Here is an 18615-nt window from a genome sequence, read left to right on the forward strand (position 1 = left end):
ACGGAGATGGGGCTCCCTGGGGGCTGGACTTTACAAAGCTGGTTTGATATGGGAAGTTCCAATCCAGAATGACTGAAAGTCTGGTCAGCAACATGTCTGGGAAGGAATGGTGAAGGGCCACCTGGGAAGTCTACGGTGGCTCTCTTCAAAGGGGAATTGTTTTGCATGAAAGGACAGTGAAATATTGAAGTTGGGGCCCTAACTGGCAGGAACAAGTAATAAATACAAAATAAGACTGGCACTAAATAGGGGAAAGTATACTAAGTAAGTGTTGTGAAGACAATACTTTCAGTTTGAGAACAATAAAGGTAGGCATAAAGAAGGAGTGTGATTCTCAACACAACCTAAGCTGACATAAAAACCAAACAAATAAAGAGCCCCAGGCACTGAGTTACAAGTGACCCTCCAGGACATTGTTGGTGGCCCTTATAAGGAGGGTCAGCAGGGTCATCTCCAACTGGGTCCATTGCTCTAATAGCCACTATTATCCTGAGAGCTTCCGAGGGCCCTATGTCCTCTGCAGTGCTCTGATCCATGAACGGATGCAGATTCCTCCTGAGTCCTCAGAGCACACACGGGACCAAGCTTGGGTATGTATACATGCTTGGCAAGAGGGAAGCAGAACCAAGAAGACTGCACGTCCAGAGCCTGGCGTGAAAGGCAGGGCACAAACCTGTCTTTAGCATATGGCCTGCTGCAGGAGCACCGTTCCTGGTTCCTAATAGAATCTTCTGTCTCCACGAATAAGAGCTGCTGTAGGGATACCATGAGTTCTCAAAGCTCAGGACAAAACACAGAGATTGAGTTCTCCCTTCCACTCACACCGGTCTCACTGGTGCTCTGGGGACCAGTCTCTTCCCTGGGCAGCTCAGAAGGGGACTGAAGTTCCCTTAGGCAAAGCTCCACCTACCCCTGCACAGTGAGCTCACCCTTGCCACCTGTTTGGAGTTGCAATCTTAGAATACAGCAAAGAAGACAAAACTCGCATAAGAGCAAGACCATGTGCCTGGTATCCGGGTCTTTTCCTGGATGCAAAGCCTTCCTCCCGTTGCTGCCAGCTGAGCCCTGGGCAAGCCCCTTTCTGCCACTGGTGAGTGATGCTGGTAAGCAAGCTTTAGTTTACGTGTAGGTGATGGACAGAAAGTTCAGTGAGTGTTGGGGGCTGAGATAAGTGTGGCTCTGCCTTGAGGCAGCCCCTGTAATTTCTGAGAAGACAAGACCAATTCATGCAAAAAGACAATGGAAACCCACAACCCAAGTAGATGATGCCTTGGCCAAGGTCTGAAAGGCAGGTGGCAGCAGAGCCAGGGTCTAGGATGTCCTCATGAACAGCTGGGTCAGGCCAGCAGCCCGCTGGGGAAGCTGCAGTCCTCCCCTCCTGGAAGGGGCTATTGTGCTGGGAACCAGGGCACTGCCCCGAGGCATCACGGGAGTCTGGGAGCGGTCCCTTCCTGGCCCTGGACAGACAGAAGGTTCTGTCTGTGAGCAGGGGCCCTTGGTCCTCCGGGCAGCTCCGGGAGAAGCTGGCTGCAGCAAGGACTGGTGACAGTGCTGACAGGAGGGCTCCAGGGGCTCCTGAGCGTGATGGATTGCTTTAAGTGTGCTGCAGTCCCCTCCTGCCTGGAGGGAAATGACTTAGAACAGGTACAAGAATTTGAACTGCCTAACTACGTTTGCCTGGTGACTCTTGTGGCTAGTGAGGAGTCGGCCTGGGGAGGAGCCCCTGCTCCCCTGGGCACTCACCCCAGGCCCGCGCCCCCAGAGCCTCATTTGCAGCTCGGGAGCAGTGCAGCTGCTACCCAAAAGCTAGACTTTCACTGGGGTCAGTCAGTCCTTTTAAATTAATATAAAACAAGGTGAGTTCTTCTTTAAGCAGCACTCGAGATGGTGGCTGCCTACCCTGCCCTACCCCTGACCTCTCCACTCTTGCTTCCTACTTCTCCCTAGTCCCAACCCCTAAGCAAGCTTGGCTTCCTTATAGCAGTCACTGGTGCCCTGCGTGGCCTCCCCTCTCTGTGCTCCTCTCTCATCCTACAGAGTGCAGGCTTCACCCCACATGTACTTCGGGAAGAACCAACCCTTTCCCCTCAGACCTGACAGCCTCTCACAGGAAGGGGCAGCCTGCCTCATCTGTGGTTAACAAAGAAAACCAGTAAAACATGCTTTACTCCTGTTTGCTCTGCAAAGCTGGGAGAGGGAGCTGGACAAGAGACATGCAACTGGGACCAGTGGTGATATGCTTCTCCCTGGGGAAAGGTGTGCTTCCAGCTATGAGGCTGCAGCCCTGGCCAAGAGTGGAAGGGAGAACAAGCCCCAGGATGGGGGTGGGGGGTCAGAGATGAGGGGTGCCCAAGAGGAGGAATAAAGTATACCAGGATGCTGGTGGAAGGCTGTTCTCCAGGTCTGGGGGCTGGGACAGGAATGGAAGGAGGGCATTTTGACCACACTACACATATCAGAGGACCTGTCTGTGATCTGAAATCCTGCGGGGACCATGGCTGGGGAGAGAAACTTAATGGCTGACTGCAGGGGTAAGCTGGACGGAGGAGGGGTGCCACGTAGAACCAGGGTCAGCTTCTGCCCCGAAGGCTGGCTAACAGGCAGGGACGCCACCCTAAAGTAAAGCAGCAGCACATGGTTTGGGTGTTAGACATGTGTGCATCACGCTGCCTCACACAGTGAACTGAGGTGGGGAGTCACTGCCTCCCTCTTTTCCCTGTCGCACAGAAAGGTACAATTGTCTCCAACCAGTCACCTGTTTGACACTTTCTGAAAGCTGTGTGGTGCCTGGCCCTGTGCTGGGCAGTGGAGGCACAGCAAATGAACATGATCCTTGCTGGCAGGAACTTGCTGTCTGCAGCTGCAAAGGGCATCGTGCACCACAGGTCAGCTGCCCCCACATTCTGCACACCTGGAACTAAACATTATTAACATGTTTTCCTCTGCATACATTTAACATTGAAACAAGTACAAACTCTGTTAGGAAATTACATTTAAATATGGGCACAAAAATGTAATCCCAAAGCTGTAGGTGTCACATTTATCAAAGACAAAAAGCATTGGCATCATTCTCCAGGTGTGGCTTTGTGTTTTTATTTCCTCACTTAAACTCCCATTGTGAGCATGCTCCGTGCTGAGAAAGCACTTATAGTTTCTTCAGGCTTTCTTTTCAAAAACTAGACTTTCACTGGGGTCAGTCAGTCCTTCTAAATTAATATAAAACAAGGTGAGTTCTTCTTTAAGCAAATAGGTTTGGATTCATCCATCCAATCATTTATTCATTCAATGGCTGTTTCTGGAGCACCTACCTTTGGGGCCAGATGTATGCTAAGCCTGAGAAATGCAGTGGTGAACACACAGGAGAGAAAGAATCCTTCCCTCGGGGTCTCAGGGTCTGTTAAGCTATAGCCCACCAGGGCTCAGGCCCCCGAGGCCAGTACCACACACTTTCCCACTTGGGCCTGTTCCTCCTTCTCTGTCTCTTGCTTGACCCTAAACACACTGACACAAGGGTGACTCTACTTTGTTCTTTATATCTTATATGTCTCACCTGTGGCTTCTGTCCTGAGCATTTCCTCTTTTCCATTTCGCTCAAAGGCAAATGACTCTGGCTTTCCCCAGAGGTGGGTTTGATTACCCCCTCCCATCTTTCTAGTTGAAAGATTAAGGGTGATAAAGCTGTGCAAGAGAGGAACACTTTGAGAGCTGCCTTCTGAGGGGAGTGACCGCAGAGGGGCCCTCAGGTGTTCTTGCTTGCACCATGAGGTCCTGCCAATCTGGACCTGATGGACCAGATTAGGAATGAAGGTCTGACTAAAAGACCACCATTCAAAGGCCTACGAGAGGCCTGGCATCAGTCTGCCCAATAGGGATGTGAATGACTAACACAGCTAATCACACCTTCTCTAGGGGAACTTAAAACTGAAAGACACAGAGAGATAGAGAACAAGCTAGAATAAAACAGGGGCCCTGAAACTTAAAGGCATGTGAAGAGAAGGCAGTAGACAGAGCCACAAAGTGGAGGGCTCCACAAAGCACCACAAGGTATGAGTAGGCAGTGGCCTACATCAGCAGCAGCACGTGAAGCAGAGACAGCAGCAGGTGAACCCCAGAAATGGGGGTACAGAGATCACTCCAGCATCCCTGTTCGGCCATCGGAACTATTGGTTCACCACTAGAGCTACTGTTATTCCACAAACCATCCAGCTGTCTGTGAGACCCATGCACGCAGTTGGCTTTGCGCTCCTTATTTCCCCACAGCTCAGTGATAAACCTCCATCATCACCACCTTTGTTCTGTCTTTGCATCCTGAAGGATTGAAGCTAGCACAAAAATCCACCACCATCTAAGGCCATTGCTTCTCAGTTCCCAGAGCCAACATTTGAGAAACTCCATAATCCAGAGGCTGGACTCTGGATCCCTGACCTCTGCCTGTATGCCCTCAGTGCAAGCCCCAGGAACATGACAACCTTCCCAGGTGACACACCAGCTGGACTTGGCACCCTTAGGCAAAGTGAATAGGCTTGCTGGCACTTCTGAGAACTGGGAAAATTACTGGTTCAGGGATGTCATGAGATTTGAGAAAGGGTGCACAGGACAAACTGGGTACATGATGTTGGACAAGCTGCCTGTGACATTCTCAGGAAAATGGGCATAATATATAACCTAGGAACTGAGACAAATAAGCTACTCTATTTCTTGCAGCAAAGTGACAGCACTTTAAACATTCCTCTAGTTACGGGTTGATGATTTGAGGACAGGTCCAGCACCTTCTATATGCCAGGCCAAACTGGCTTCACTCATCAGACTGATAAGAGCAGGCCCACCTTGCCATCCAGGCTTGCAAACTGGCTTCACATCCACTTGCACCAGGGTGTCCTGAGCAGCAGGCTTCTGTCCACAGTCATAGGCTGTCACCAGGATCTCATACTGGTGTTGCTTGTCGTAGCTCAGCTTCTCAGTGTTCCTGATGTTGCCTGAGGACACAGGGATATTCAAAACTGTTTCAGATCGAGTTAGGCATACTGCTCCTTCAGAATTCCTCTCCACTCCTCCAGCCTTCACTAAAATGAAATGACCCCTTGCCCTCTCTCTTTGTAAAAAACAGGGCAAATAGGGGTATGGCTTCCACGTGTGTCCTCCTTGTGCTGTGGGGCAGATTCCCCAGAACCACTGGCCAGAACCACCCTAGCTGTGGAGCGGGATTTGTAGGGAATTCTGAGCACACATCTGGAATCAAACTGTTTCTATTTATTAGTGATGGGCTGTCGACAAGCTCCCTCCCAAGGAGTGTGCCTGATGTAGGGTGCAGTGAGCGTATCTGCCCTGAAATCTCTGGGAGAAAGATGGAATTCAGAAATGTCCTGACACATATTTTTTAACATCTTGGCTCATTGCCAGGAATGTTTACTGCCTCTTCTCACTATTTTGCTACTAAATAGGAAGTAAAATCAATAAGAAAACGTGTGACCTCCCTTCTGAAAGCTACACAGAATAACAGATTCCTTGCCTTGGTGGCAGAGATGTTTTTCTTCTCCAAGAGAGACCAAATGATTTTTCTGAGCCATTTGTATGTTTTTGTTCCTGTGGGTTCAATATTATGATTCAAAAATAAATATTTGATGATTAATGAGCAACACTTTCACTGTCTTGCCTGAGAGTTCCAGCCCCGGGCAAGTTCACTGTGGATTCAGTGAGACTGAGAAATGACAGTGGAATATTCTTGGGATACAAGGGTCTACACACGGCTTTGTTCTTCCAGTGGAAGGCTGAGCTCTAGAATCACCTCTGCATCCAGCAGTCTGTGGGCGGGAATCCACCTTCATCTCTGCCTCCGCTCAGAGCACTGGGCAGAGCTTTTATATAGTGACTCAGTCAATAATAGCTTATCACCTAGGTGTGGAAGCAGTAGCCCAGCAGCAGGCCAAGTATATCATCAAGTAATTTAGGTTCAGGTGAGGATGCTGGCCATGGGAACTTCATTTCCCCACAACTAATTTTGCTGAAATATAATTTTAGTTCCAAACAACTAATACCTGCCCAGTGTGCACTTAATACCTTTTAGATTTTGATTCTAAGAGATTAACAAGTTTTCCTTTGTTGAGAACAGTTTCAGTCTTGCTTTATTTCTGATGGGGGAGTTGACAGCAAATTAGAACTCAGATGTTTCTATCATTCTTTTACCAGAAGTGAAATTAACAAAATGGAAAATAAGAAACAAGCAAACCAACCAGCAAATAAACAAACATGGAATGGCTGACTCAGGAATATTTTTATATTCAAAACCGAAGGAAAACTCCCTAATGAACTTTCTTCCATTCCAAATGATGTACATTGTTTATGTCAATTGAGGCAGGAGGGACTAAGGTAAGAAGGCATGGAAATTAGAAAAGTCCCATAATGTTTTAAAGATTGGAAAAGCTAATGCACCAATCAAAACAGTGCTCAGCACCAGGCCATGTGCAGATACTACAAATGTGAGTAAATGTGAGGGTGGCATGCAGGGAGTACAAAGTTGCCCAACACTTTGGACCAAGAACTAGAATCACTTATTCTGCTGTCTCTCCTGGGCTGTTTCTAAAAATGTACTTGGAGCCATTGGTTTGAAGTAAAATTTAGTTTAACAAAGCCGGTCAAAAATCTCTTAGTATTTGGGGTGTTTTTGGTCTTGTGGCCGATGTTCAAAACCCCTTTTATTTTCCCCCAAATATTTGTTTCCATCTCAGCTCGGGGCCCACACAGGTATAGAATGACTGGTCTTGTGGTGATTGGCCACATTCCCTGTGGGTTCTGTTAGCAAACTAATTTGTGGCTCAGTCATCACAGGGGAGGAATTCTGTCAGGTGGAAGCACTTTAAAGCCACCAGGAGAAGTATGTTTCAGCAACATCAAATTGAATTTTGAACAAAAAGTTTTAACTTTCTCTTCCTTTAAAGTTAAATGGCTCTCAAAAGATATGCCTCTTAGAAAAGGAAGGCTTGGGTTTTCCAATCTGTGTGACATTAAGCAGACCAAACACTATTGACTGTTGTAGAAAAATAAACACACAAGTTGGCTATCTTGGGCTCAATCTGTGGCAGCTGCGCTTCCTAACAAGTCTTAATGAAACTGTCTGAGAAACTAATTTACTTTCTTCACCACCACTGACTTCACGCATGTGAGAATGGGTTTCAGAGCATGGAATTTGAAGCATTATGTCAAAAATGAGAGTATAATATTGTGATCAATTGTTATCTTGGGGAAGGTTCTATTTGGATATGGCACACAATTTAAAATTTTTCAAAAACTCAGAAAAAACATCCATTTTCCCTCTGTTACAACTGTATTTTTTCCCCACATTTGAATGGTTTCTTCTTGTAGTGCTTTCCCAGGTGTCTTGCCAATGGGTTTCAGTCCTGGGCAAGCTCACTATGGGTTCAGAGAGACCGAGGAATGACAATGGAATGTTCCTGGGGTGAAAGGGTTTATTACCCGGCTTGTTCTCCCGGTGATAGGTCCAGCAGTAGAATTATACCTGCACACAACAGTCTGCAGGTCTGTAATCCTCCTTCATCTCTGCCTCCACCCAGAGCACTAGGCAGAGCTTTTATACAGTGACTCAGTCAATAATAGCTTAATTGCCTAGGGTGTGGAAGCAGTGGCCCAGCAGCAGGCCAGGTACATCATCAAGTAGTTTAGCTTCAGGTGTGATTCTGGCCATAGATACTTTAGTTTTTCCCACACCAGGACACCTGAGTGGGCAGTTCAGTCAGGTGGGTAACAGTCCCTGGGCCTATTGCATTGGTCCACAGGAACCTGGGAAACTAGCTCACAAAAGAACAATCAGAATGTACGTTGCATATGTGGGGAAATTGGGGTTCCTATGGCCAGAATCCTCACTGAACTTAAACCACTTGATGATGTAACTGGCCTGTTGCTAGGCTACTGTTTCCACACCTTAGGCAATTAGCTATAATTGCACTATATAGAGAGCTTGTCTCAGTGCTCTGGGTAGAGGTAGAGACGCTAGTGCTCAACCTACTGCTGGAGAGCAAGCTGGGTAATAAACCCTTTCACCCCAAGGAAACATTATACTGTCATTTCTTTTGTCACACTGAATCCATAGTGAACTTGCTGGGGGCTGAAACCCATTGGCAAGAAAACTGGCAAAGTTGGCAGGGTTCATTGTTAACCAAGGAAAAAGACAGGTTGCTCTTATGGGAGGAGTGCTTCAGTGGGCTGCCGCTGTGAATGGGAAGACAGTGGATTGTCTCCCAGTGGGTATGTGGTCTGAGGTGGCTTGCTTCCTAGAGGGCTGGGGCCCACCCCAGGGCTGGAGGCAAGTGTAGGTGACACCTGAGGCAGTAGGGGTGGCCCTTGGCATAGTAAGTAGGTCTTTTGAGAGACAGAGCACCTGTGAGGCAGTGGGGACTGTGGGTTGGCTGCTTCTCACAGTATTAAAAAAGTCTACAGAAGAGAAGGACATGCTCCTGAAAAAGACCCAAGAAATGGCAGCATGAGAATATGAGCTGCAAACTGCAGCTATGGATTCACTGAAGAAGGAAATAGCATTGATGCGAGAGGAGGCAGCATGAAAACACTGACAGCGAGGTGCCATTGAAGAGGTAAAAGATTCCTTACAGAATGAGATGGCAGCACTGCCAGGTGCTCTGAAGGAGGAAAAGGCCATGAAGGAAAAAGACGAACTCCTGAGGGAAGCACAGGCAGAGGTGGTACGAGAACATCAGCTGCGAAGCATTGAGGTGAAGGTAAGAGAGCTGCTGAAGACTGAGCTAGCATTTTTGCAAGGTGCTGTAGAAAAGGTAAAGGTTGTAGCAGAGGAGGCACTCAGGGGAGGGGAGAGAAAGGTGCCATCAGCCCCGGAAATGGAGGAGCTGGGGAAGGATGAAGGGGTGGTGGTGGAGGCACTGTCCCTTCCTGTATTGAAAGCACGCTCAGTGGTTGTAAAGAAAATAATGACCCAGCAGCTGAAAGTTCCCCAAGGAGAGGAGCAGCCCCCGACCCAGGTTGTGGAGCACTCTATACTCCGCCCCTATACTCAGGCTGAGCTGGTGGATTTGGGCTCCAAGGCAGAAGCCCTCGGAGTCAATATCAGCTTGGCTTCTGCATCTGTGGGACTTAGGGGTGGATGGAATTGTTCTGTCGGGATCAGAGATGGGAAAGCTGGCTTCCCTGATGGTTCAGCCCACCTTGAGGCAACAGTTACAAAGTGCACTTTACACCTGAGGAAATCACTTCCTCCTCGATTGGTTGATGGCTGCACTTCGTGCTGTGTGGCCCAATCTGGGTGATCTACCATCCTCTCCTGCTAGACGGCAAATGTATGCTGAGCTCCAACAGGTGTTATGAGAGGTAGGATTAAGAAATGCCATCTGTAGTCCAGAGAATCATGTCCCAGATGAAAAGCCTTTCTGCTGGGATGAGAAATATTGTGCTTCAAACAGCTCTCACATCCCTCTTTGGGTCTCTAGTGGCCATTCTTTCCCCTCACTTAGGGCAGCCCATAAGTGAGGTGACATGTATAGTAGCAGACTTAGGAGAGGCTGAAGCAATGAGAACATGGAAAGAAATAAGGTCTGTTACTCACAAGAAGAATTTAAAGGGCCCCATGAAGGTTATGAGGACCCAGATGTGGGTTGATTTAATACGGGCAGGAGCAGATGGAGGGAAATTAGATGGGAAGTCAAATAGGATCTCACTGGAGCTATGGCAACAACTGAAACCAGGGCAGCAGTTCCAGCCATGAAGACCAAAGAAGTAGAGGTCAGAGACAGAGCCACAAGTCCAGCCTGTATGTTTGCAAGACTTCCTGCTGAAGAGTGAGCCAATCTCACTTGAGCCCACACAGGAAGGTGATTGGGGAACATGGTTTGACTGAGAGAAAGGTCAAGGTACCTGCCCTGAGGGACCAGGGGGGACCAGAGGCCACATATTGAAATAGCTATCCACTGGCCCCCAGTGACCATACAATGTGTCCTGGCTCTGGTGGACACAAGGGCTGAATGTTCTCTGCTTCATGGAAACCCTGAGTGGTTCCCTGGGACCCCCACTATCATAGATGGATACAGGGGGTAAGGCTATCAGAGTGAAACAAGCCCAAATCCCTTTGGGAATAGAGCATCTACCCCCAAAAGAGTATACTGTGTATATATCTCCTATCCCTGAGTATATTTTGGGGATTGATATCCTGCAGGGTCTGTGGTTGCAGACCACTGCAGGTGAGTTCAGACTGAGAGTGCATGTGGTGAAGGCAGTTCTGAGGGGACATGCTAGGCACCCACCCATAGCTTTGCCTGTGCCTCAGTGGGTGACTAATACCAAACAATACAAACTTCCTGGAGGACATAAGGAGATTGGAAAAACTCTTCAGGAACTGGAAAAGGGGAGTATTATAAAGCACACCCATAGTCCTTTCAATTCTCCAGTATGCCAGCAAAAAAGCCAGATGGCTCCTGGCATATGACTGTGGATTACAGAGAATTGAATAGAGTCATACCCACTATGCATGGTGCTGTCTCCTCCATTGCAGGCTTGATGGATACCCTCAGACATGAACTAGGAACATACCATTATGTGGTAGATCTTGCTAATGCCTTCTTTTCTATTGACACTGAGCAGGAAAGTCAGGAACAGTTTGCCTTCATGTGGGAAGGATGGCGATGGACTTTCACCGTCCTCCCACAGGGATACCTACACAGCCCCACCATCTGTCATGGACTTGTAGCCCAGGGCTTAGCTACATAGGAGAAACCACCAATGGTGTGGCTGTACCATTATATTGATGATGTCATGCTCATGTCCGATTCTCTTTCAGATCTAGAAGGTGCAGCACCTAGACTGATGCTACATCTACAGGAGAAAGGATGGGCTGTGAACAGCACCAAGATTCAGGGACCTGGTTTGTCTGTCAAATTCTTAGGGGTTGTCTGGTCGGGTAAGACCAAAGTTATACCGAAAGCAGTTATAGATAAAGTCCAGGCCTTTCCTACCTCTATAACTGTAGCATTGCTACAGGAGTTTCTGGGTCTTCTAGGCTACTGGAAAGTGTTTATCCCAACCTTGGCACAAATTCTGAAGCCCTTATACCAGTTAGTATGAAAGGGCATCAGGTGGGACTGGGATAAGACATGTGCATCTGCCTTTACTACAGCAAAATGGTCAGTCAGGTTCATGCAGGCCTTGAGTGTGACAGACCCATCAAGGCCCTGTGAGCTGCATGTTCATGTGACTGAAGATGGTTATGATGGGGTCTCTGGCAGTGGCTTGAATGAACTCACCAACCTGTTGAATTCTGGTCACAACTTTGGAAAGGGACAGAGGTACAATACACCTTGACAGGAAAACAACTGGCTGCTGTGTATCACATCTTTCTGGCTACAGAACCCATCACTGGAATATCCCCGATAAAGGTAATAACCACCTATCCCATCTTGTGGTGGGTACAAGACTGGACCCAAAAGCCAAGGAGTGGTGTGGCACAAACACCCATATTAGCCAAGTGGGGTGCTCACCTACAGCAGCGTAGTGCCCTCTCTAGTAGCCCCCTGAGTGAAAACTTCAATGCTTATTGGGGCTGGTGACATATACTAGTGAAAAGTAGGAAGAACTTGATTTTGAAACCATTAGTAGCAAAGAGTCCCTATCAGGAGGGAAGAGCTCCTATATCCGAAGATGCATGGTACACAGATGGCTCCAGCCATGGGCTGCCCCCAAAATGGAAGGCCATAGCTTTCCATCCTAAGACTAAGACAATATGGATGGAAGATGGTGAGGGGAAGAGCAGCCAGTGGGCAGAGTTGTGGGCTGTATGGCTTGTGATCAGCCAGGAGCCCTCCCCAATAGTTGTCTGCACTGACAGCTGGGCTGTCTATTGGGGCTTGACCCTGTGACTACCAACCTGGTACCATGCGAACTGGCTAGTTGGTCACCGACCCCTTTGGGGTCAAGAATTGTGGCAAGACTTATGGGCCTGTGGTCAGACTGAAATAATCACAGTATACCATGTGACAGGTCATTTGCCACTGGCATCCCCAGGAAATGATGAAGCAGATAAATTGGCCCAGATATGTTGGTTAGAAGGAAAGCCTGCCTCTGATGTAGCCCAATGGTTACATCAGCGTTTGTTGTATGCGGGGCAAAAGACAATGTGGGCTATAGCCCATTGGTGGGGCTTGCCTTTGACCTTTGAAGAAGTTAGTAGAGCCTGGCAGGAGTGTGTCATACATTCTAAAAGGGACTTACACCGAGTTTCACAGCAATATGGGACGATAGCTAAGGGGCCTATACCCCTCATCAGGTGGCAGATAGACTATATTGGGCCTCTACCTTTGTCAGAAGGTTATTGTTATGCCATGACTTGTGTGGACACAGCTACTGGACTTCTGTTTGCTCTTCCTACCCATTGTGCAGACAAGCAGATGACCAAAAGAGGCCTGGAGCGTCTCTTTGCCACCTATGGCCGACCATAGGTAATTGAGAATGATCAGGGCACCCATTTTACTGGACACACACTGCAAGAGTAGGTGCAACAGCTGGGAATCAAATGGAGGTTTCATGTGCCATACAATCCTACCGCAGCAGGCATGATAGAGAGACACAATGGCTTGTTAAAATCCAGACTAAAGTCAGATCCCAATAGCCTGCGGGGACGTTTGGTCCGCTTATGGACCATACTACAGCATTTGTACAAGAGACCCCGAAAGGGAGTCCTGAGCCCCATAGACATGTTAACACATATTGCTGTCTCCCCTATGTAACTGCAAGTACAAACCAAGAAAGAATCACTGAAGCCGAGGTTTGGCCTCCAGAATAATATCTTGCTGCCAGCACCAACTGCACTGAACCCTGGAGACTCCATTGAGTGGATGTGGTCTTGGAACTTTTGACACATGGACCAACGATGGCTGGCTCTCCTGGCACCTTGGGGACAAGGCCTGGAAGCTGGTCTCCTGTGTATTCCTGGAATAACAGCAGAGTGGCCCCCACAGATCACAGCAATATATCATGAATGGCCAGAAGGTAGGAGCATCTTACTGGGGAGTTTTCTTTTATTATTATGGTCAGAGCATGCACCTTGAGTAGCACTATATATAGACCCTTCAGTAAAACCCACAGGGAGAGGAGTAAAAGTATGGTATACTAGACCTGGACAGGACCCCCTTCCTGCTACAGTCCTATCACAGGACCACTCTCTTGCATGCATCCTACCTGATGGACAAGATTTGCCTATATTGGTGTCATTAAAGCATGTGTCTTATTGCCCCTAAGGTCTTTGTGGATTGGGAACCTCCTCTGGCTTGAGGATTATTATAATTTTTGTTGTAAATCTTATATCTTAATTTTTCTTTTTATCTCTAAGTTGTTGTTAGCCTCTGTTGCTGTTGTGGAATCTGGTTACAGTGTTCCAGCTTTCTTGCACAGGGACCATTGCAGAAGATTGAGAGCATGTAGATTATAAGGTAAGAACCCTGGAGGGGTGAAGTGTGGGGAAGTTGGGGTTCCTATGGCCAGAATCCTCACTGAACTTAAACCACTCGATGATGTAACTGGCCTGTTGCTAGGCTACTGTTTCCACACCCATAGGCAATAAGCTATCATTGCACTGTATATAGAGAACTTGGCCCAGTGCTCTGGGAGCAGGCAGAGATCCTAGTGCTCAACCTACTGCTGGGAGAACAAGCCAGGTAATAAACCCCTTCACTCCAAAGAAAGGTTCTACTGTCATTTCTTTGGTCACACTGAATCCATTGTGAACTTGCCGGGGGCTGAAATCCATTGGCAAGACACATATTAGTGAAGGTATTTTCTTTTTTGGTATCATTAACATACAATTACATGAGCAACATTGTGGTTACTAGATTCCCCCCATTGTCAAGTCCCCACCACATACCCATTACAGTCACAGTCCATCAGCATAGCAAGATGCTATAGAGTCACTACTTGTCTTCTCTGTGCTATACTGCCTTCCCTGTGCCCCCCCAATACATTATATGTGATAATTGTAATGCCCCCATTTCCCCCTTATCCCTCCCTTCCCACCCATCCTCCCCAGTCCCTTTCCCTTTGGTAACTGTTAGTCCATTCTTGGGTTCTGTGAGTCTGCTGCTGTTTTGCTCCTTCAGTTTTTTCTATGTTCTTATCCTCCACAGATGAGTGAAATCATTTGGTACTTGTCTTTCTCCACCTGGCTAATTTCACTGAGCATAATACCCTCTAGCTCCATCCATGTTGTTGCAAATGGTAGGATTTGTTTTCTCCTTATGGTTGAATAATATTCCATTGTGTATATGTACCACATCTTCTTTATCCATTCATCTACTGATGGACACTTAGGTTGCTTCCATTTCTTGGCTATTGTAAATAGTGCTGCAATAAACATAAGAGTGCATATGTCTTTTTGAGACTGAGAAGCTGCATTCTTAGGGTAAAGTCCTAGGAGTGAAGTGAAGGTATTTTTAAAAAACTCAGGCGGGGCTGAGGGTGCAGAGATAAGAACAGTGACCTGTGCCTTCCTTTCAATTTTAATGGGAATTTAAATGGAATAAACCTTTCAGAAAGACTATACAGGCCAGTCACTTTGGAGTTGTTCATACCTTTTGGGCATGCAACTCAGATATAAAAATTAAATATGGGCCTGTATGTAAGTCATGAAACCATGAAACTCTTAGAAAAAAACATAGGCAAAAATTTCTTGTACATAAACATTAGCGACTTCTTCATGAACATATCTCCCTGGGCAAGGAAAACAAAAGCAAAAATGAACAACTGGGACTATATCAAGCTGAAAAGCTTCTGTACACCAAAGGACACCATCAATAGAACAAAAAGGTACCCTACAGTATGGGAGAATATATTTGTAAATGACAGATCCGATAAAGGATTGACATCCAAAATATATAAAGAGCTCACGCACCTCAACAAACAAAAAGCAAATAATCCAATTAAAAAATGGGCAGAGGAGCTGAGCAGACAGTTCTCCAATGAAGAAATTCAGATGGCCAACAGACACATGAAAAGATGCTCCACATCGCTAGTTATCAGAAAAATGCAAATTAAAACCACAGTGAAATATCACCTCACACCAGTAAGGATGGCTACCATCCAAAAGACAAACAACAACAAATGTTGGCGAGGTTGTGGAGAAAGGGGAACCCTTCTACACTGCTGGTGGGAATGTAAATTAGTTCAACCATTGTGGAAAGCAGTATGGAGGTTCCTCAAAAAGCTCAAAATAGACTTACCATTTGACCCAGGAATTCCACTTCTAGGAATTTACCCTAAGAATGCAGCACTTCAGTTTGAAGAAGACAGATGCCCCCCTATGTTTATCGCAGCACTATTTACAATAGCCAAGAAATGGAAGCAACCTATGTGTTCATCAGTAGATGAATGGATAAAGAAGATGTGGTACATATACACAAGGGAATATTGTTCAGCCATAAGAAGAAAACAAATCCTACAATTTGCAACAACATGGATGGAGCTGGAGGGTATTATGCTCAGTGAAATAAGCCAAGCTGAGAAAGGCAAATACCAAATGATTTCACTCATCTGTGGAGGATAAGAACGTAGAAAAAACTGAAGGAGCAAAACAGCAGCAGACTCACAGAACCCAAGAATGGACTAACAGTTACCAAAGGGAAAGGAACTGGGGAGAATGGGAGGGTAGGGAGTGATAAGGGCGGGGAAGAAGAAAGGGGGTATTACGATTAGCATGTATAAGGTGGGGGGTGGGGGAAAGGGGGAGGGCTGTGCAACACAGAGAAGACAAGTAGTGATTCTACAACATCTTACTATTCTGATGGACAGTGACTGTAATGGAGTTTGTTGGGGGGACTTGGGGGTAGGGGAGAGCCTAGTAAACATAATGTTCTTCATGTAATTGTAGATTAATGATAACAAAATTTTAAAAAAGTAACAAATAATGAAATATGGGAAAATGATAAAAATTGCAGATACAGGTACAAATATATTCTTTAAGCATTATTTATTACATTGAAAAATAGTAAAGAACTGTGTATCTGCTTGTGAGGAAAATGGAAGTTCCTATGGCCAGGATTCTCACCTGACTCTAAACTACTTGATGATGTAACTGGACTTCTGCTGGGCTACTGCTTCCACACCCGCAGGCAATGAGCTTTTAGTGACTGAGTCACTATATAAAGAGCTCTGCCCAGTACTCTGGGCAGAGGCAGAGATGGTGGTGGATTACAGACCTGCAGATTGCTGGATGCAGACATCGTTCTAGTGTTTGACCTACCACTGTGAGAATAAAGCTGGGTATGAACCTTTTCACCCCAAGAACATTCTGCTGTCATTTCTTGGTCTTACTGAATCCATGGTGAACTTGCCTGGGGCCGAAACCCTCAGGCAAGACACTGCTGCTAAGGGAAGAACTAAGTGTAAGAGTCTGTGTATATGACGGAATGTTGTCCTGCATTAAAAGTGTTTGATTGTGAAGCATTTTTAAGGATGGAAAAAAATCCACATAATTGAATGTTAGGTGAAGAGAGAGGATAAAGGAAGGCAAAGAAAGTGTGGCTTTTGTTTAAATACTTCATAGAAAAACTTCTGGGAAAATGTCAATAGTGGTTACATTTGGTGGAATTATGAGTGACTTATTTCCTTCTTCATGCTTCTCTGTACTTTCCAAATTTCCTACAAAGGGTATGGTTGCTTTTCTATTTCAATGAAAAAGAAGTGTGTTCATTTGCTTTAAGAATAAGCAGACTCTGGGACACACTTGGCTCAGAATATGTCAGTGTCTGGTGAGGGCCCTGTTTGCAGTATAGCCACCCTCTTGGACATATACTTATTTAATTCCAATTTACTGATGAGGATCTGAGCCAAGGTTTAAGTACATTGTCAAAGGTCTCTCCATCTCTCTGCCTCTCTCTGTCTCTGTCTCTCTCTCACACACACACACACACACCCTTTCTTCTTCCCCGCCCTTATCCCTCCCTACCCTCCCATTCTCCCCAGTCTCTTTCCCTTTGGTAACTGTTAGTCCATTCTTGGGTTCTGTGAGTCTGCTGCTGTTTTGCTCCTTCAGTAATGGATGGAGCCTTAAGACACAACTTTGTATTTTTGAACTTGAATACCATCGCCATGCATTCCTGCCAGTTCTCACGGAGGACAGTGATTTTACTTTCCCAGGTGCAAAGGCCTTGGGGCCAACTCTCAGGGGAACTGGGCTCCAGTACCAACTCTGCCACAGGGTGACAGGTGCTGTCAGCCAAGCTCTTTATGCTTTAAGACTCAGTTTTTCCATCTCTTCAATGGAAATGAGGATCTAGGCCCCACCAATACCGGAGAAACTAGCTGTAGAGAAAATGGAAGTTCTTATGGCTAGCATCCTTACCTGGCTTTGATTGGCTTGCTCACTACACATGTGTGGGCAATATGTCTTTACTGAATGTATATAAAGAGCTCCGCCCAGTGCTCTGGGCTGTCCAGCTGCAGAAGAGCAGAGGCTGGAGTGGTTGCAGTGCTGAGGACAGAGACTGGGATGGCTGCGGTGGCAGAGAGGCCCAGAGGCAGGGACTGGCTTGCTGCATGCAGACCTGCTCTTGAGTGGATGGGATTCTAGTGCTTGACCTGCCACCATGGGAATAAAGTTGGGTATAAACCCTTTCACCCCAAGAGCATTTCATTGTCATTTTTTGGTCTCACCAAATCATGAGTGAACTTGCCTGGGGCTGAAACCCACTGGCAAAACACCAACCACCTTCCAGAAGATCAGGGAGTGGAAGCCATCTGAAGTGGGTCCAGAACTTCTCAAGAGGGAGTTGATGTCACCAACTCACTTAGGTACCTGCTCATAGTTTCAGCCTGGAAAACCATGAAGAGTGAACAACCTTCATGTCCCAATCACCCAGATAAATGCCTAATAATCACTGTGGGTGGTGCACTCCCCATCTGCCAGGTACCCTGGGAACTGTGGTTCCTTCTCTGCTGAGACCTGCCTCACACAATGAAGCAGGCCTTGATGCTGCCATGATTTCACAGCAAAAGGATCTAACGGGAGAGGGGGTGAGGCCGCCTGGTAGGAAGAGATTGAATCTTGAGTTAAGATAGCTCAGGCTTGACTCCACATGATGACTTCTATCCTCCCTGCTGCCCTGCTCCCGGCCTCCCCCATAAGAGGTGAAAGTGGTCAGGAGCCATCTTCCCAAAGTCAGGGGGCCTCAGCAAGCAGACTCCAAACCCAGCAGGACTTTCTCTGATGTGCATGCAAAGAGCTTCTTCAAGGAGCTGGGAAGGTCTCTGGGACAAGTGATGGATAAGGGCCAACTGGGAAGCTCATTAGAATGGGAGCTGCTTCTGAGTCTGCCCCCGGGTCCTGCCTTCATTACTTGGAGAACTGCTTTCGTAAACCTCACTGTTGAGAGCCCATGCTCTCTAGGAGAGCTCACTCTCCTCTCCCTCTTATCTTGTAAACCAATGTTGGAGGCAGAGGCCTGGCAAAGGACCATTACTCACTTTTAATAAGACAGCTAGGGAAATAAGTTGGCATATGTTAGTGAAATGGCTCATCAAGGTGAGTAATTATATTCATGACTGGGGCATTTTACCCTGGGATGATAGAATTTGCATTTCGTCTCTTGTTGGGCTGTG

At 46.8% G+C, this 18615-nt stretch overlaps 1 protein-coding gene across 1 annotated transcript in view; it reads right to left on the bottom strand.

Moving 5' to 3' along the window:
- The window catches only part of CLSTN2 (calsyntenin 2), a 556759-nt gene that overhangs the window by 104312 nt on the left and 433832 nt on the right, over nt 1–18615 (bottom strand). The window contains exon 5 of the mRNA XM_036877289.2: nt 4827–4976. Coding sequence (XP_036733184.2) covers nt 4827–4976 — 150 coding nt within the window. The remainder of the gene's footprint in view (nt 1–4826; nt 4977–18615) is intronic.

This window comes from Manis pentadactyla, chromosome 1 (genome assembly GCF_030020395.1).
Source record: "Manis pentadactyla isolate mManPen7 chromosome 1, mManPen7.hap1, whole genome shotgun sequence".
Taxonomy (NCBI): Eukaryota; Metazoa; Chordata; class Mammalia; order Pholidota; family Manidae; genus Manis; species Manis pentadactyla.